The 22,010-nt window shown below is 34.4% G+C and overlaps 1 protein-coding gene across 1 annotated transcript in view; it reads right to left on the reverse strand.

The window, feature by feature from the left end:
• Nucleotides 1–22,010, reverse strand: part of CATSPERE (catsper channel auxiliary subunit epsilon) — a 241,170-nt gene that overhangs the window by 125,028 nt on the left and 94,132 nt on the right. Inside the window, exon 9 of the mRNA XM_060142069.1 lies at nt 15,673–16,165. Within this exon, the coding sequence (XP_059998052.1) occupies nt 15,673–16,165 (493 nt within the window). The remainder of the gene's footprint in view (nt 1–15,672; nt 16,166–22,010) is intronic.

Here is a 22,010-nt window from a genome sequence, read left to right on the forward strand (position 1 = left end):
CACGACCTAGCAGTTGAGTAGACAAGCCTCTTGGTCAGCACTGATCCTTTGTGCAGGAATCTCTCCACTTTGCCTTCTGCACCCCTGTTGCTGCACTCTCCTCTGTGGCTCTCAAGCTTCCCCCCCACCACCAGTGTTTCTGCCAGCGAAGGGGCTTACTAGTGTGTGGAAACCTTTCCTCCTTAACAGCTCCTTCCCACTGGTGCAGGTCCCGTCTCTATTCTTTTGTCTCTGTTTTTTCTTTTGCCCTACCCATGTATGTGGGGAGTTTATTGCTTTTTGGGAGGTCTGAGGTCTTCTGCCAGCATTCAGTAGGTGTTCTGTAGGAGTTGTTCCATATGTAGATGTATTTCTGACGTATTTGTAGGGAGGAAGGTGATCACATGTTACTCTTCGACCATCTTGAAGCTACTCCCACCTTTTTATTTTATGCTAGTTTTGCCTTCATATATAAAGTATGTTTCTCGTAGGCACCATATAGTTGGGTCTTGATCTTTTTGATCTGATAATCTCTGACTTTTAATTATAATGTTTGGATCATTTACACTTATTTTAAAAATATTTATTTATTTATTTGTCTGTGTTGGGTCTTAGTTGCAGCATGTGGGATCATCATTGCTGAGTGCAGTATGCTCATTGTGGCATGCAGGATTTTTAGTTGCAGCATGCAAACTCTTATTTACGGCATGTGGGATCTAGTTCCCTGACCAGGGATCAAACCCAGGCCCCCTGCATTGGGAGGATGGCGTCTTAGCCACTGGACCATCAGGGAAGTCCCTGGATCATTTCCATTTAATTGATTATTTATATGGTTAGGTTTAACTCTATTATGAGATTAAAGATCCCACATACCACAACTAAAAGATCCCACATGCCACAGCTAAAGATCCTATATGCCACAATTAAATATCCTGGACACTGCAACTAAAGATCCCAAATGCGGCAATGAGGATCCTGCATGTAGCAACTAAGACCCAGTGCAGCCAAATAAACAAACAAACTAATAAGTAAATAAATATTTTTAAAATGTGTACATCTTTTTTTTTTTTTTTTGTGGTACGTGGGCCTCTTACTGCTGTGGCCTCTCTCATTGCGGAGCACAGGCTTTGGATGCGCAGGCTCAGCGGCCATGGCTCACAGGCCCAGCTGCTCCGTGGCATGTGGGATCTTCCCGGACTGGGGCATGAACCCGTGTCCCCTGCACTGGCAGGCGGACTCCCAACCACTGCGCCACCAGGGAAGTCGAAAAATGTGTACATCTTTAACTTCCCACAGATCGTTAAGTGATATTATACCACTTCAAATACAGTATAAAAATATTGCAAAAGTGTATTTCCACTTCTCCCCTCTTGTCTTTTTCACACATTTTATTTTTATATGCGTTATAAACTCTAAGCTACATTGTTACTATTTTTGTTTAAACACTTATCTTTTAAAGGGATTTAAATAATAATAAGAAATATTATAAATGTAATCTTGTAGATACCATTTGTGGTGATTTTCACTTCTTTGTGTAGGTCCATAGTTCCATCTGGTATCATTTTCCTTCCACTCAAAGGGCTTGCTTTAGCACATTTCTTCTTTGTGGGTGTGCTAATGATGAATTAGCCCAACTTTAGTACATCTGAAAAAGTATTTTCACTTCATTTTTGAAAGATATTTTCATGGCTTTAGAATTCTATATTTGAAAGAGGTTGCTCCACTGTCTTTTCACTGGCATTGTTTCCAATGAGAAATTTGATGTCATACTTATCTTTGTTCCTTTGTATATAAAATATTTTATTCTTCTGACTGCTTTTAAGATTTTCCTCTTTATCATTAGCTCTGAGTAATTTGATTATGTGTCTTGGTATAGTTTTCTTCATATTTCACATGCTTGGGATTCACTGAGCATTTTAGATCTTTAGGTTTCAGCTTTAATCAAATTTGGATCATTCTGGCCATTAATTTTTCAAAAAATATTTTTGTGCCTCCTTCCTCCTTCAAGAATTCCAAGTACATCCATGTTAGGCTGAAAGAAGTTTCACAATCACTGTGAGGTTCTTTTTATTTTATTTATTTATTTTTGGTCTCATATTCTCTGTATATCATTTTGAATAATTTCTACTGCTGTTTTGATGTTCACTAATCCTTTCTTCTATAATGCCTGCTGGTAATCACATCCAATGTCCTTTTTAAAAATCTCAGTCATAGAAGTTTTCATCTCTCAAAGTTTGATTTGGGTATTTTCTTAAATATAAAATATCTTCCTATCTCTACTTTACATGCTTTTCTCCTCTCTAGCTTTTGAATATGTGAAACACAGGTATCTCTTTTAATATCTTTGTCTGCTAATTCTAACATCTGTGTCAGTTTGGGTTCAATTTTGATAAGCTAATTTTTCTCTTCAATATGGATCATATTTTCTTGTTCTTTGTATGCTTGGTATTTTTGATTGAATGACAGAAATTGTGACTATTACCTTGTTGGGTGCTGAATATTTTTTTAAAATATTCTTGAGTTTTGTTCTGAGATGTCTTAAATTACTTTAAAACAGCTGGATACTTTTGGGTTTTTTTGTTTAAAATTTGTTAGATGGGACCAGAGAAGCACTTTGTCTAGTGATAATTATTCTCAGTAGTGAGGCAAGACACTTAGGAGCACTCTACTCAATCCCCCATGAATTGTTATGTGTGTTTTCAGTCTGGCTGGTTAGAACAGGTACTGTTCCCATCCCTGTGTGAGTTATAATTCAATTCCCTAGTCCTTTCATTCAGTTTTTTCCCCAGGATTGGATAGTTTCCCCACAAATATAGATTGATTGATACACTGCTGAATACATGAGGGGAGTCCTTGGAAAATCTCTAGAATTCTGTGTGCAGCTCTCTTATCATTGCTATTCTGCTTTGCAAGCTCCAGCCACCTTCCCTCCCTTGATTATAAGTTCCACTTCCTCAACTAAGTGAATCTGCTGGACTCTGTCTCAGTCTCCTATGTCACCATTCCCTGGTCTGGGAACTTTCTCAAGACATTAAGCAGGGGCAATTGCAGGGCTTATCTTGATTTCCAATGTTTTTGAATATATAAAGCATGGTTTCATACTATTTTCTGCTGTTGTTTCATGCTGGAACATATATATATATATATATATATATATATATATCCTATTTTTTATTCTATCTTGTGCAGAAGTGGAAGATTCTAATATAAGCACTTAATCCTATAAATTCCATTTTAGGCACTGCTTTAGCAGAACTCCATAATATCCTCACTTTCATTCAGTTAAAAGAATATCTAAAGACACTGATGAAGAGACCTTCGAGATGGTGGAGGAGTAAGACGAGGAGATCACCTTCCACCCACAAATACATCAGAAATACATCGACATGTGGAACAACTCCTACAGAACACCTACTGAACGCTGGCAGAAGACCTCAGATTTCCCAAAAGCCATGTGATTGACAGGGTCTTGATGCTCTGGCCAGTATCAGGCCTATGTCTCTGAGGTGGGAGAGCTGAGCTCAGGACCTTGGTCAACCAGAGACCTCCCAGCTCCACGTAATATCAAATGGCAAAAACTCTCCCAGAGATCTCCATCTCAATGCTAAGAGCCAGTTAAACTCAACGACCAGCAAGCTACAGTACCAGAAAACCTATGCCAAACAACTAGCAAGACAGGAACACAACCCCACCCATTAGCAGAGAGGTTGCTTTAAATCATAATAATGTCACAGACACCCCAAATCACACCACCAGACGTGGTCCTGCCCACCAGAAAAACAAGATCCAGCCTCATCCACCAGAACACAGGCACTAGTCCCCTCCACTAGGAAGCCTACACAACTGAACTGAACCAACCTTAGCCACTGGGGGCAGACACCAAAAACAATGGGAACTACAAACCTGCAGCCTGTGAAAAGGAGACCCCAAATACAGTAAGTTAAGCAAAATGAGAAGACAGAGATACACACAGCAGATGAAGGAGCAACATAAAAACCCACCAGACCAAACAAATGAAGAGGAACTAGGCAGTCTACCTGAAAAAGAATTCAGAGTAATGATAGTAATGATGATCCAAAATCTTGGAAATAGAATGGAGAAAATACAAGAAACGTTTAACAAGGATCTAGAGGAACTAAAGAGCAAACAAACAATGATGAACAACACAATAAATGAAATAAAAAATTCTTTAGAAGGAATCAATAGCAGAATAATGGAGGCAGAAGAATGGATAAGTGCCCTGGAAGATAAAATAATGGAAATAACTACAGCAGAGCAGAATAAAGAAAAAAGAATGAGAAGAATTGAGGACAGTCTTAGAGACCCCTGGGACAACATTAAACACACCAATATTCGAATTATAGGGTTCCCAGAAGAAGAAGAGAAAAAGAAAAGAACTGAGAAAATATTTGAAGAGATTATAGTTGAAAATTTCCCTTATTTGGGAACAGAAAAAATCAATCAAGTACAGAAAGCACACAGAGTCCCATAGAGGAGAAATCTAAGGAGAAACACGCCAAGACACATATTAATCAAACTATCAAAAATTAAATACAAAGAAAAAATATGAAAAGCAGTAAGGGAAAAAAACCAAATAACATACAAGGGAATCCCCATAAGATTAACAGCTGATCTTTCAGCAGGAAGTCTGAAAGCCACAAGGGAGTGGCAGGACATATTTAAAGTGATGAAAGGGAAACCCTTCAACCAAGATTACTCTACCCAGCAAGGATCTCATGCAGATTTGCTGGAGAAATTAAAACCTTTACAGACAAGCAAAAGCTAAGAGATTTCAGCACCACCAAACCAGCTTTACAACAAATGCTAAAGGAAATTCTCTAGGCAGGAAACACAAGAGAAGGAAAAGACCTACAATAATAAACCCAAAACAATTAAGAAAATGGTAATAGGAATGTACATATTGATATCTACCTTAAATGTAAATGGATTAAGTGCTCCCACCAAAAGACATCGACTGAAATGATACAAAAACAAGACCCATATATATGCTGTCTATAAGAGACCCACTTCAGACATAGGGACACATACAGATGGAATGTGAGGGGATGGGAAAAGTTATTCCATGCAAATGGAAATCAAAACAAAGGTGGAGTAGCAATTCTCATATCAGACAAAATAGACTTTAAAATAAAGACGACACAAAGAAGGACACTACACAATGATCAAGGGATCAATCCAAGAAAAAGATATAACAATTGTAAATATTTATGCACCCAACATAGGAGCACCTCAATACATAAGGCAAATGTTAACAGCCATTAAAGGGGAAATCAACAGTAACAGAATCATAGTAGGAGACTTTAACACCCCACTTTCACCAATGGATAGATCATCCAAAATGAAAATAAATAAGGAAAGACAAGCTTTAAATGATACATTAAACAAGATGGACTTAACTGATATTTATAGGACATTCCATCCAAAAACAACAGAATACACATTTTTCTCAAGTGCTCATGGAACATTCTCCAGGATAGACCATATCTTGGGTCACAAATCAAGCCTCAGTAAATTTAAGAAAATTGAAATTGTATCAAGTATCTTTTCCTACCACAACGCTATGAAAGTAGCTATCAATTACTGGAAAGAAATCTTAAAAAAATAGAAACACATGGAGGCTAAAAAATACACTACTCAATAACTGAGAGATCACTGAAGAAATCAAAGAGGAAATCAAAAAATACCTAGAAACAAATGACAATGAAAACAAGATGACCTAAAACTTATGGGATGAAGCAAAAGCAATTCTAAGATGGAAGTTTATAACAATACAATCTTACCTCAAGACACAAGAAACATCTCAAATAAACAATGTAACCATACACCTAAAGCAATTAGAGAAAGAAGAACAAAAAAACCCCCAAAGTTAGCCGAAGGAAAGAAATCATAAAGATCAGATCAGAAAAAAATGAAAAAGAAATGAAGGGAATGATAGCAAAGATCAATAAAACTAAAAACATAGAAGATAAACAAAATTGATAAACCATTAGCTAGACTCATCAAGAAAAAAAGGGAGAAGACTCAAATCAATAGAATTAGAAATGAAAAAGGAGAAGTAACAAGTGACACTGCAGAAATACAAAGGATCACGAGAGATTACTACAAGCAGCTATATGCCAATAAAATGGACAACCTGGAAGAAACTGACAAATTATTAGAAAAGCACAACCTTCCGAGACTGAACCAGGAAGAAATAGAAATTATAAGCAGACCAATCATAAGCACTGAAATTGAGACTGTGATTAAAAATCTTCAAACGAACACAAGCCCAGGACCAGATGGCTTCGCAGGCGAATTCTATCAAACATTTTGAGAAGAGCTAACACCTATCCTTCTCAAACTCTTCCAAAATATAGCAGAGGAAGGAACTCTTCCAAACTCATTCGATGAGGCCACCATCACCCTGATACCAAAAATAGAAAAAGATATCACAAAAAATGAAAATTACAGGCTAATATCACTGATGAACATAAATGCAAAAATCCTCGACAAAATACTAGCAAACAGAATCCAACAGCACATTAAAAGGATCATACACCATGATCAAGTGGGGTTTACCCCAGGAATGCAAGGATTCTTCCATATACACAAATCAAAAATGGGACACACCGTATTAACAAATTGAAGGAGAAAAACTACATGATCATCTCAATAGATGCAGAAAAATCCTTCAACAAAATTCAACACCCATTTATGATAAAAACCCTCCAGAAAGTAGCCATAGAGGGAACCTACCTCAACATAATAAAGGCCATATATGAAAAACACAAAACCAAAATCGTTCTCAGTGGTGAAACCTGAAACCATTTCCTCTAAGATCAGGAAAAAGACAAGGTTGTCCACTCTCACTACTATTATTCAACATAGTTTTGGAAGTGTTAGCCACAGCAATTAGAGAAGAAAAAGAAATAAAAGTTAATCAAATCGGAAAAGAAGAAGTAACGCTGTCACTGCTTGCAGATGACATGATACTATACATAGAGAATCTTAAAGATGCTATCTGTAAACTACTAGAGCTAAACAATGAATTTGGTAAAGTAGCAGGATACAAAATTAATGCACAGAACTCTCTTGCATTCCTATACACTAATGATGAAAAATCTGAAGGAGAAATTAAGGAAACTCTCCCATTTACCACTGCAACAAAAAGAATTTAACACCTAGGAATAAACCTACCTAAGGAGACAAAAGACCTGTATGCAGAAAACTATAAGACACTGATGAAAGAAATTCAAGATGATACAAACATATGGAGAGATATACCATGTTCTTGGATTGGAAAAATCAACACTGTAAAAGTGACAATACTACCCAAAGCATTCTACAGATTCAATACAATCCCTATCAAACTACCAATGGCATTTTTCACAGAACGAAGACAAAAAATTTCACAATTTGTATGTAAACATGAAAGACCCTGAAGAGCCAAAGGAATCTTGAGAAAGAAACACAGAGCTGTAGGAATTAGGCTCCCAGACTTTAGACTATACTACAAAGCTACAGTAATCAAGACAGTATGGTACTGGCAGAAAAACAGAAATATAGATCAATGGAATAGAATAGAAAGCCCAGAGATAAACCCATGCTCATATGGTCAACTTATTTTTGATAAAGGAGGCAAGAATATACAATGGATAAAAGACAACCTCTTCAATGAGTGGTGCTGGTAAAACTGGACAGCTACATGTGAAAGAATGAAATTAGAACACTCCTTAACACCATACACAAATATAAACTCAAAATGGGATAAAGACCTAAATGTAAGGCTAGAAACTATCAAACTGTTAGAGGAAAACATAGGCAGAACACTCTATGACATAAATCACAAAAAAATCCTGTTTGATTCACCTCCTAGAGAAATGGAAATAAAATAAACAAATGAGACCTAATGAAACTTAAAAGCTTTTGCACAGCAAAGGAAAAGGAAACCATAAAAAAGATGAAAAGACAACCCCCAGGATGGGAGAAAATATTTGCAAATGAAGCCACTGACAAAGGATAAATGCCCCAAATTTACAAGCAGCTCATGCAGCTCAATATCAAAAAAACAAACTACCCAAACCAAAAAGGGGCAGAAGACCTAAGTAGACATTTCTCCAAAGAAGATATACAGATTGCCAACAAACACATGAAAGGATGCTCAACATCATTAATCATTAGAGAAATGCAAATCAAAACTAACATGAGGTATCACCTCACACCAGTCAGAATGGCTATCATCAAAAAATCTACAAACAGTAAATGCTGGAGAGGGTGTGGAGAAAAGGGAACCCTCTTGCAATGTTGGAGGGAATGTAAATTTATACAGCTACTATGGAGAACAGTGTGGAGGTTCCTTAGGATAATAAAAATAGAATTACCATACCACCCAGCAATCCCACTACTGGGCATGTATCCTGAGAACACCATAATTGAAAAAGAGTCATGTACCACAGTGTTCATTGCAGCTCTATTTACAATAGCCAGAACATAGAAGCAACGTAAGTGTCCACCGACAGATGAACGGATAAAGAAGATGTGGCCCATATATACAATGGAATATTACTCAGCCATAAAAAGAAAGGAAATTGAGTTATTTGTAGTGAGGTGGATGGATCTAGAGATTGTCATACATGGTGAAGTAAGTCAGAGAGAGAAAAACAAATACCATATGCTAACACATATATATGGAATCTAAAAAAAAAAAAAGGTTCTGAAGAACATCAGAGCAGAACAGGAATAAAGGCCCAGACGTAGAGAATGGACTTGAGGACATGGAGGGGGGGATGGGTAAGCTGGGACGAAGTGAGAGAGTCACATGGACTTATATATACTACCAAATGTAAAATAGATAGTTAGTGGGAAGCAGCCACATAGCACAGGGAGATCAGCTTGGTGCTTTCTGACCAGCTAGAAGGGTGGGATAGGGAGGATGGGAGGGACACACAAGAGGGAGGAGATATGGGGATATATGTATAGCTGATTCACTTTGTTATAAAGCAGAAACTAACACACCATTGTAAAGCAATTATACTCCAATAAAGATTTTTAAAAAAAGACACTGATGAAAGACATTAAAGAGGACACAAATAAATGGAAATATATAACATGTGCTTGGAGTGGAAGAATTAATGTTGTTAAAATGACAATACTATGCAAGGCAATCTACAGATTCTATGCAATGCCTATCAAATTACCAATGGCATTTTTCACAGAATTAGAACAAAAAATTTTAAAACTTCTATGGAAACACAAAAGACCCCCCAAAACCAAAACAATATTTAGAAAGAACAGAGCTATAGGAATCAGGTTCCCTGACTTCAGACTATACTACAAAGCTACAGTGATAAGAACAGTATTGTACTGGCAGAAAACAGACACATAGATCAATGGAACAGCATAGAAAGCCCAGAAATAAACGCAGACACTTATGGTCAATTAATCCACTACAAAAGATGCAAGAATATACAATGGAGAAAAGATAGTCTCTTCAATAAGTGGTGCTGGGAAAACTGGACAGCTACATGTAAAAGAATGAAATTAGAACACTCCCTAACACCATACACAAAAACAAACTCAAAATAGATTAAAGACCTAAATGTAAGAGCAGATACTATAAAACTCCTAGAGGAAAACATAGGGAGAACACTCTTTAAGATAAATCACAGGAATATTATTTGGGGTCTATCTCCTAGAGTAATGGAAATAAAAGCAAAAATAAACAAGTGGAACCTAATTAAATGTAAAAGCTTTTGCACAGGAAAGGAAACCATAAACAAAACAAAAAGACAACCTATTAAATAGGAGAAAATATTTGCAAACAATCTGACTGACAAGGGATTTGTCTGCAAAATATAAAAATAGCTCATACAACTCAATAAAAAAAAACCAACCAAAAAATTGGCAGAAGACATAAATAGACATTTCTCCAAAGAAGATATAGAGATGGCCAACAGGCACATGAAAATCAAATGTAAATCAAACACTCCAGTCAGAATGGCCATCATTAAAATGTCTACATATAATAAATGCTGGAGAGCATGTGGAGAAAATGGAAACCTCCTGCACTGTTGGTGGGGATGTAAATTGGTACAACCACTATGGAGGACAGTAAGGAGGTTCCTTAAAAAACTAAAAATAGAGTTACCGTATGATACAGCAATCCCACTCCTGGGCATATATCCAGAGAAAACTATAATTTGAAAAGGTACATGCACCCCAGTGTTCATAGCAGCACTATTTAAAGCCAAAACATGGAAGCAACCTAAGTCTCCATCAACAGATGAATGGATAAAGAAGATGTGGCATATATACCCAATGGAATATTACTCACCTTAAAAAAGAATGAAATAATTCCATTTGCAGCAACATGGGTTGACTTAGAGATTATCATACTAAGTGAGGTGAGAAAGAGAAATATCATATGATATTGCTTATATGTGGACTCTTTAAAAATAAGACAAATGAACTTATTTACAAAACAGTAACAGACTCACAGGCATAGAAAACAAACTTATGGTTATCAAAGGGGAAAGTGGGCAGGGAGGGATAAATTAAGAGTTTGATATTAACAGATACACACTACTATATATAAAACAAACAACAAGGATCTACAGGGAATTATATTCAATATCTTCGAATAACCTATAGTGGAAATGAATCTGAAAAAGAATATATACATATAAATAAATATGTATATAACTGAATATATACAACTGAGTATATATATATACATATATGTGTGTGTGTGTATATATATATATATATATATATATATATATATATATATATATCTGAATCACTGTGCTGTACACCTGAAACTAACAGAACATTGTAAATCCACTATACTTCAATTAAAATAATTAAAAAAAAGATTTTCTAAGTTCCCTGAGATGTCCTATTTAACACATGAATTACTTAGAAGTGCATTGTTTAATTTCCAAGAATTGGGGTATTTCCAGATATATTTCTGTTATTGACTCTTAGTTTAATTCCACTGTAGTTAGAGAACATACTTTATATGATTTAAATTCTTTTAAATGTGTTGAGGTTTGATTTATGACTCAGTATATGGTCTGTCTTGGTAAATGTTCCATGAACGCTTGCTAAGAATATATATTCTGCTGTTGTTGGGTAGACTATCCTATAAATATAAATTAGATTCAGTTGGTTTTTCAGTTCTTCTATACAATTGTCTATTTTATCTTCAACTATAATTATGGATTTGTCAATTTCTTCTTTCACTTCCATCAGTTTTGATATAGTTTTAATGTTTTACTTTTATTTAGTTAAAATGATTTTTAGGGGACTTCTCTGGTGGTGCAGTGGTTAAGAATCCGCCTGCCAATGCAGGGGATATGGGTTTGAGCCCTGGTCTGGGGAGATCCCACATGCCGCAGAGCAACTAAGCCTGTGCACCACAACTACAGAGTCTGCAGTCTAGAGCTCATAAGCCACAACTACTGAGCCCATGTACCACAGCTACTGAAGCCCACATGCCCTAGAACCTGTGCACCACAACTACTAAGCCTACGTGCCACAACTACTGAAGCCCATGTGCTCTAGGGCCCATGTGCCACAACTACTGAGCCTGTGTGCTGCAACTACTGAAGCCCGTGCACCTAGAGCCCATGCTCTGCAACAAGAGAAGCCACCACAATGAGACCCATGCACTGCAATGAAGAGTAGACCCCGATTGCCACAGCTAGAGAAAGCCTGTGTACAGCAACGAAGACACAATGGAGCCAAAACCAAAAAATTTTAAAAAATTATTTTTCATCCCCTTGAAATGGTGTTTGTCCAAATGGTTATTGTAATGTGTATTTATAAAATTTCAAATCCTTGATGACCTTCCACATATCTGTTTTTAAAAAGTTGATTTCTAGTTTAATTCTGTTATGACCAGAGAACATACTTTGATTTCTCTTCTTTTAAATTTGTTAACATTTGTCTTATGTTCTAAAATATACTCTATCTTTGCTAATATTCCATGTTTACTTGAAAAGAATATATTTTCTGCTGTTGTTGGGTGGAGTATATTTTACAAATGTCTACTAGGTCTAGTTGGTTAATTCAGGGGTCAGCAAACTTTTTATGGAAAGGGCTATATAGTAAATATTTAAGTTTTGGTCCACATACTCTATTGCAAATTTTTATTAGTGCTGTTGTAGGGCAAAAGCAGCCAGAGATGATACATAAGCAAACAAGCATGGCTATATTCCAATAAAACTTTTTACACAAAAGAGAGCAGACTTGATTTGGCTGAGATGGGCAGTAGTTTTCTGACCACTGGTGTTATTTATCCTTGTACATCCTTGCTTGTTTCCTGTCTACTTGTTTTATCTATTACTGAAAAAGGACTGTGGAAATCTTCCAACAATTTTGTGGATTTATCTATTTCTTTTTTCCATTCAATTAATTTTGGTTCATTTGCTATGAAGCTTGTTTGTTAGATACATACACATTTAGGATTACTATGTCTTCTTGACAAATTGACCCTTTTATCATATAATGTCCCTTTTTATCCAATTGTTTTCCTAGTTTGTCTGATATTAATAAATCCACTCCCATTTTCTTTAATTAGTGTTTGCATGGTATATACTTTTCCAATGTTTTACTTTTAATTCAACTATGTCTCCTTATATTGAAAGTGGGTTTCTTATGGGAAGCATACATTTTGGTCTTTAAAAAAAAAAAATCCAATTTGACAATCTCTGCCTTTTAATTAGTATTTTTTGGCCATTTACATTTAATGAAATTATTGACATGTTTATATTTAATTACCATTTTGTTGTTTTCTGTTTGTATCCTCTGGTTTTTGTCTCTGTGTTTCCCTTTCCTGTCTTCTTTTAGGTTATTGAAAAGAAATTTTTTTTTAGTATTCCATTTTAATTTATCTGTTGAGGTTTTTAAAACTCTATCTTGTATAATTTTTTAGTGGTTGCTCTATGGGTTATAATAATGCATTTAACATTTCAAGTGTAATGAAGAAAGCTCACTACCCCATGGGTTCTTTTATCCTTCTTCATTTATGCTGTAATAATCATGTATTATATCAACATACATTAAAAAGCTCACCAGAAAATGTTATATATTTTAAATTTTGCTATTACATATCATACGTATTTTAAGGAACTTAAGAGTATAAAAATTAAGAGTATAAAAATACAAAAATTTTATAGTCTTAAGCTTTAAGGAACTTAAGAGTATAAAAATAATCTATGTAATAGATTATATAATAACAATCTATTATTATTAGATTAAATATTATTATATAATCTAATAATAATCTAATAATTGTTAGATTAGAATTTTATTTTAGCTAATTAAATTAGATTAATAAATCTAATTAAATAATTTTATTAAAATGATTTTAGTCTAAAATAATTTTTACCTGTATATCTACCATTTCAGTTGTTTTTTACTCATTATTGAAGTTTTAAATTCTCCATTTCCCTTCCACCTGATAAGCTTCATTAGACATATATTTCTTTTAGAATAGGTATTCTGGTAACAGATTTTCTTAGTTTTCCTTCATCTGAGAATGTCTTTATTTCTCCTTAATTCCTGAAAGACATGTTTGTCTGGAATAGAATTCTATGCTGATGATCCTTTCTTTCAGTACTCTACTAATACTGCTTCATTGCCTTCTGTTATCTATGGCCTGTGAGGAAAAATCAGCTATCACTTGAATCATTGTTCTCCTATATATGATGTATTACTTCTCTCTGGCTGCTTCCACATTTTTTTCCTTTGGTTTTTAGTAGTTTGATTATGAGTTTCTTTTACAACTACATTGTCTGGAGTCTGTTGGGCTTCATGGCTCCATAAGTTTATACTTATTACCAAATTTGAGAAGTTTCTAGCCATTATTTATTCAGATTTTTTTTTTCTACATAATCCTCTCTCCTCTCCTCCTTGGACTCCAATGTCATGTATGTTAGACGTTTTGGTATTGTCCCACAGGTCTCTGGGGCCTGGTTCAACTTTGACAATTTTTATCTATTGTTTACATTGGAAATTTTCTATTGATATAACTTCAGTCTTATTGACTGTTTCCTCTGTCATGTCATACCCATTCTGCTATTGAGCACATCTAATCAATTTTATTTCAATTATTCTAATTATATTATAAAATCCCTGATTTTGATTCTTAAAATAGTTTCAAACATTCTTATTCTTGAGGATAGTTTTATTGAATGTATATAATTTTAGGTTGCCAATAACTTGACGTCAGTTGAGTATTTCACTATCTTCTGACTTCCATTGATTCTGACCTCCATTGATTCTAATTGTTTTACTATCTTTACTTTGTTTATAATTTGTCCTTTCTCCTTGGATGCTTTTAATATCTCTTATTAGTCTTTGATACCCTGCAATTTCACTATTTTGTATCTAAGTGGGTTTTCTTTTTTCCTATATCAACTTGGATTTATTAATATTTATGGATTGAGGATTGATATCTTTCTTTAAGTCTGAAAAAGTCTCAGCTCTTTCTCTTTCTTGCTAAAATTTCATTTTGGAATTCTGGTTAGATATATGTTGAATCTTCTCTTTCCCATTCTTTCTTTCATCTCTCTTACCCTCTTTTCCTTGATTTCTCCCAGATTTTCATTTTGTTTGATTTCTTCTTATCTACTTCTCAATGCACTAGTTATTTTTGTTGTATCCAATCTTCTATTTAAGGTGATCATTGAATTTTACATTTCAATTTTTCTTAGTTTTATCTAGGTTATATTTTAACATTTATTTTTACATATTTAAAATTTTTGAAATAGAATCTACATACAGAAAATTGACCAAGTATAAATAAATAAATAAATAGCTGGAAGACTGATCACAAAGCAGAAATCTGTGTAATAGCTACCTAGATTAAAAAATAGAATATAATCAGAACTCCCAAATATCACACATACTCCCTCCCAATCACTACATCTTTTCTTTCCAGGATAACAATTATCCTAAATTTTATGGTAATGACTCCCTTGCTTTTAGTTTTACTCATTGCCTTGTCATTTGATAGATTCCTTTTTTCTCATGCTTTCCATTTTCTTTTCCATTTATTTAAATCTATTAAAGATATTTTAGATTCATTTTATTCCCTGTAGTTGGTGGTACACCTCTGTAAAGAGGTCTCTGAGAAGCTAGGTCAGAAAGATAGAGTTATTTACAAGCATAAATAACTCTACAGGGACTTCCCTGGTGGTCCAGTGGTAAAGAATCTGACTTACAATGCAGGGGAGTGGGTTTGATTCCTGGTCAGGGAACTAAGATCCCACATGCCACAGGGCAACTAAGCCCATGTGCCACAACTATTGAGCTCATATGCCTCAACTAGAGAGCCTGTGTGCCATGAGCTACAGAGCCCACACGCTCTGGAACCCATGCACCACAACTACAGAGTCCACATGCCCTGGAGCCTACCCTCCACAACTAGAGAAGAGAAAACCTGCATGCCACAACTAGAGAGACACCCATGTGCCACAACGAAAGATCCTGCATGCCTCAGCAAAGATCCCGTGTGCTGCAACTAAGACCCGATGCAGCCAAAAATCAATTAAAAAAAAATCTTAAAAAAATAATTCTACAAAGAGCTGCATAGTATAGTCTCTGATATATCACTGTATTAAACAGTATGGTAAATATACCTAAATGTGCAGGTATAATATACATATATGTAATCTTTTTACTAACCTTCAATAAATAGTTGATCCAACACCATTTTCTTGATGTAATGCCAATAATTCCACCATCAGGAAGATTTACATTGCTTCCCAGTCCTTTGAATGCATTATAATTTTTTAAGTAAAGAATACCATTTATTAAAAAAAATATTCCATCCTGTGATAGGGTCACATCAGACACACTGTGTCTTTCATCATCAGTCAGAATGTTTGGAGGCACTCTGATTCTGGTCCAAGTACGGAATGAATCATTTGTCTGAAAGGTCTCCATATCAGCTACCACCACAACAAATGAAGGAACACAAGTAGCCCAGTCTGCCATTAACTGACTACCCTGTGGTGAAGATATTGGTAAAAACTCAGGAATCTCAGGTATTGTTAACAAAGAAAAAGTCAGCAGGAAAAAAATATCTGCAGTAAAGCAATCTTGAAAAGCCACTTGATTTCCTCTAATCTCCTTTAGCACATCATCTTCTGTCATCGGTATCGAGATATGCCAGGTCCTAAGAAGAGAAAAATAGAAAATATAAGAATAAAATGCACCCCCTCCTTCTTATCCATCTTGCATTGTGCTGACATTTATCATCTTTTATAAAAATTTTTATTTTTATCAACATAAATCTGGGTAAAACAAAACAAATAGTACTAAAACATTACCACTGCCCCATTTCTCCTCATTCCTCACTTAAGTTCCCAAAGAAAAAGTTTTGACCCTTACAGCTCTTTGTCCTGGAATATGTTTCCATATTCTCAAACAAATATTCGGTTTTTTTTTTTTTTTTTTTTTTTTTTTTTGCGGTATGCGGGCCTCTCACTGTGGTGGCCTCTCCCGTTGCGAAGCACAGGCTCCGGACGCGCAGGCTCAGCGGCCATGGCTCATGGGCCCAGCCGCTCCGCGGCATGTGGGATCTTCCTGGACCGGGGCACGAACACGTGTCCCCTGCATCGGCAGGAGGACTCTCAACCACTGTGCCACCAGGGAAGCCCGTAGATGTTTTTAATGGCATCCAAGGCAATATTCGTTAAATGGATATCTGACATTCTGTACATATGCATATTTTATTTCTATTTCTTTTAAAATATCATTTATTTACTAATTTTTAAAACAAAATAATAAATCATGTTATACAAGAGTATATGATACAAAACACACACCTTAAAGAATAATACCAAGATGAACACCTGTGTAATAATCACCCATATCAAGAATCAGAACATTGCCAGTAACTTGGAAATTTCCTGTATGTCTCTTCTTTCCCCCTCTTCCACCCACTCACATATAGTCACTGGCCTGATTTTTTAAAATACTGAGATATAATTGACATATAGCATTTTATTAGCTTTAGGTGTATAGTATAATGATTTGACATTTTTATATATTGCAAAATGATCACCACAGTAAGTCTAGTTATGTCCATCACCATACATAGCTATAAAAATTTTTTTTAATGATAAGAACTCTTAAGATCTACTCTCTTACTTTCAAATATACAATATAATATTATTAAATAGAAAATATAAATATAAAACTCCACTAGTATAGCTGGATACTTTAAAACTTCTCTATAAGTAGTTAATAGATCCAACAGGCAGAAAATCAGTAAGGACATAGTTAAACTGAAGAGCACCATCAATCAACTGGATCTAATTGACATTTAAAGAATACTTCATCCTGGGCTTCCCTGGTGGCGCAGTGGTTGAGAGTCAGCCTGCCGATGCAGGGGACACGGGTTCATGCCCCAGTCCGGGAAGATCCCACATGCCGCAGAGTGGCTGGGCCCATGAGCCATGGCTGCTGAGCCTGCGCGTCCACAGCCTTTGCTCCACAACGGGAGAGACCACAACAGTGAGAGGCCTGCATACCGCAAAAAAAAAAAAAAAAAAAAAAAAAAAAGAAAAAGAAAAAAGAGTACTTCATCCTAAAACAGCAGAATACACATTCTTCTCAAGCTCATACGGAGTATTCACCAAGATGCACCATATTCTGGGCCACAAAGCACTCCTTAAAAAATTAGAAATCATCAAAGTATGCTCTCATATCACAATGTAATTAAGCTAGAAGTCAATACAGAAAGATACCTGAAATTTCCCTAAATATTTGGAGATTAAACAACACACTTCTAAGTAATATATGGATCAAGGAAGAAATCTCAAGTGAAATTTTAAAATATTTGGAAATAAATGAAAATACAACTTATCAAATTTGGGAGATGACCTGAAAGCAGTGTGCAGAGGGAAGTTTACAACATGAAATGCATACACTAGAAAAGAAGAAAGAACTAAAAATCAATAATCTAAGCTTCCACCTTGAGAAACTAGAGATAGAAAAGGAATATAAACCTACATCAATCAGAAGAAAAATAATAATAAAAATTAGAGCAGAAATCAGCAAATTTAAACCAGAAAAGCAGTAGAGAGAATCAATGAAACCAAAAGCTGGTTCTTTGAAAAGATCAATAAAATCAATAAACTTCTAGTTGAGCTAAGAAAGAAAGACAAAGAACACAAATTACTAATATCGGAAATTAAAATGGGCCATCACTACTGATCTCCTGGACATTAAAGAGTAATAAAGGAATACTCCTTATTAAATGAAAAAATAATGGACAATTCTATGCCCACAAATTTGATAACTCAGATGAAATGGACCAATTGAAAGATACAACGTACCAAAAATCACACAAAGAGAAATAATGTGAATAGGGATATATGCATAAAATAAAATAAATAAATAAATAACAAATTACCTTCCAAAACAAAAAGCACCAGGCCCAGACAGGTTCACTGGTGAATTCTAACATTTAAGGAATATAGGATGTCAATACTCTATAATCTCTTCCAGAAAATAGAAGCAGAGGCAATACTTCCCAACTTATTCTATGAGATCAGCATTACTCTAACACCAAAACCAGATAAAGACATTACAGATAAAGCTACAGACATTTTAAATTCAATAATGTGTAAAAAGATTTATTTACCATGACCAAATGGGATTTATTCCAGTTATGCAAGTCTGGTTTGACATTAAAAATCATTTAATATAATCCATCACATAAACAGGCTAATGAAGAAAAAGCATATAATCATATCAATAGATGTAGTAAAAGCATTTGACAACATCCAACACCCACTCATGATAAAAACTCTCAGCAAACTAGCAACAGAGGGGGAGCTTCCTTGACTTGATAAAGGAGCATCTACAAAAACATACAAAAAATTTAATGGTGAGAAATTAGATGCTTTCCTCCTAAGAACAGGAACAAGGCAAAGACTTCCATTCAACACCATACTGGAAGTTCTAGCTAACACAATAAGACAAAAAAATGAAATAAAATTTTACAAGATTGGGAAGGAAGTAACAAAATGTTCTTTGTTTACAGATGACATGATTATCTATGTAGAGAATCCCAAAGAACAGACAAAAAATTCCTGGAACTAATAAGCAATTATAGCAAAGTTTCAGGATATAAGGTCAATTCCCATGCTTTAAAAAACTAGTTTACCACATTATGTATTAATAAACTACATAGTATTTAATTTTTCAACTTTTTGCATTTTATATAAATGGAATCATACTGTACTCTTCTTCCATGACTTGCTTTTTTCATTCAATATTATGTTTGTGAAATACATTCATGTTGATTTGTGTTGCTGTGTTTGATTTATTTTTCACAGCTGTATAATGTATATATTCTATAGCATAATTATACTAGAGAATGTTTATCCATTTCTCTATGAATGGAAATTAGTGTTTCAATTTTTTTCCTATTAGAAACAATACTGCTACAAATATACTTTCACACCTCTCTTGATGCACCTGTGCATGGGTTTCTCTAAGGTATATACTGGTGTTGAATTGCTGAACCATTTGATATATGCATCTTCAACTTTGACTGACAGTGTAAAAATATCTTTCAAATTGTTTGTGCCAATTTATACTTCTACTAGCAATGTATGTAAGGGTTCCATTGATGCACATTTCTATGGTGTGAATGTTTGTGTGTGCCCAGAATTCGTATATTGAAATTCTAATGCCCAACGTGATGGTAATAGCAAGTGGAGCCTTAGAGAGGTGCTTAAGTCATGAGGGTAGAACTCTCATAAGTGGGATTAATGCACTTGTAAAAGAGGCCCAAGAGAGCTCCCCACCCTGTTCCACCAGGTGAGGATACAATGAGAATTCTGACACCCAGAAGAGGGCCTTCAACCAACCACACTGGCACCCTGATCTCAGACTTCCACCCTCCAGAACTGTGAAAAATAAACTGTTGTTTATAAGTCACCCAGTTAATGGTATTTTGTTATAGCAGCCTGAATGCTGAAACATATTTTTACCAAGTCTAAAATGTTAATTTATCAATCTGGTGTATGTAAAATAGACCTTTCTGGGCTATTAATATTTTTCTCTAATTGTTAATAAAGTCAAACATCATTTCATGTACCTATTAATGAGTTGTTTGTCAAATCTTTGCTTTTATAACTTGAGGTACTTTTATTGATTATAGAAAATTTTTCCTATCCTGAGGCAATAAAGGTATTTTCCTATCTCTTTTTAAAAGTTTTTCAGTTTAGCCTTCCACATGTATGTCTTCTGAGGTTATTTTATTATTATTATCATCATCATTATTATTAATCTCAGATTATTTTAATGTATGATATGAGGTAAGTAATTATGATATGAGGTAAGAATAAAGTAAAGCTTCATTCTGTCCCTATTAAGATGATTAGGTAGTTTTCTCCTTTAATCTATTAATGTAGTAAATTATATTAAAACATTTTAAATATTATACTACTAACCTTGCACTTCTGGTATAAACCAACTTGATTATATGTCATATCTCTTTTCATATATTGGTGGATTTATTTTACTAATATTTTATTCAGAGTTTTGTATCTAAGTTCATGAATGAGATAAGACTATAATTTTTCTTTCTCATACAGACCTTGCCTGAATTGGCATATGATAATTTGCTAACTTCATTCTGCAATTTAGGATTGGAATGATCTGTGCTAGTGCTCTCTCCCCCTCCCTAAATATTGTTAAATACTGATTAAGTTTCTTTGCTCAACTTCTATATTTCCTTTTGAGTCACCTTTAAAAAATTGTATTTTTCTAGAATGTTTTCTCTTTAAGTTTTCAAATGTATTGGTCTATAACTGTTTATGTATCTGCTACATCTCTAAAGTATGTTTGTTTTTAAAACCTAGATTAGTCTTTCCACATTTTTTCACATTACTTGTTCATGTAAAACCTTTTATCTCAACTCAGTGCCACCTCTAAGATGGTATCTAAATGGATCTCTCTGTATTATCACCTAGAGTATTTCTTTCATAGTTCTTGATACAACATATTATATTGTTTACATATTGTTAATTATCCATTTCCCATCTTAGAATTTGAATTAGAATAATTTGAATTCCCAATTAAAATTTGAATACAGAAGGTAGGGACCTTGACTATATCCCTAGTTTCTAACAGTAGCTTGATTAGTAGATGTACAACAAACATATGTTGAAACAATTGTGGAAACCAATTGACATACATGTGCCAAAAAATTAAGTTAAATCTATACTTATTCTGTATCTAGTTACCATAAAGTTGAATTTGTTTTTTTTATTAGCTAGACATATAACATTTTATTTTATTAAAGTACAGTTGACATACAATATTATGTTCATTTCAGGTATACAACATAGTGATCTGACAATCAAATAAATAACAAAATGATCACCATGATAAATTTAGTAACTATCTGTTACTAAAATTATTACAGTATGATTGACTATATTACTTATACTGTATATTACATCCCTGTGACTTATTTTATAATTACAGGTTTGTACCTCTTAGTTCCCTTCACTTATTTCTCTTTCTAATAATTTTGTTACTAGTGTATAGAAATGCAACAGCTTTATATATGCTAATTTTGTTTCCTGCATCTTTACTGAATTTATTTTTTAGTTCTAATAGTATTTTGGTGGGATCTATAGGATTTTTAATATATATAATACCATGTCATCTGCAAACAGTTTTACTTTTTCCTTTCCAATATGGATTAATTTTATTTATTTTTAATGTCTGATTGCTGTGGATAAGACTTTTAATACTATGTTGGTGAAAGTGGAGAGAGTGGGCATCCTTGTGTTGTTTCTGATCTTAGGGAAATGCTTTCAGCATTTCACCGAGTATGATATTAGCTGTGGGTTTGTCATATGTGGTCTTTATTATGTTCAGGTATGTTTCTTTTATACCCACTTTGTTCAGAGTCTTTATCATAAATGGAATTTGTGAAAAGTTCTCTTCTGCATCTATTGAGGTGATCACATGATTTTTATCCTTCATTTCAT

Source organism: Lagenorhynchus albirostris, chromosome 2, assembly GCF_949774975.1.
Source record: "Lagenorhynchus albirostris chromosome 2, mLagAlb1.1, whole genome shotgun sequence".
In the NCBI taxonomy this organism is placed as follows: Eukaryota; Metazoa; Chordata; class Mammalia; order Artiodactyla; family Delphinidae; genus Lagenorhynchus; species Lagenorhynchus albirostris.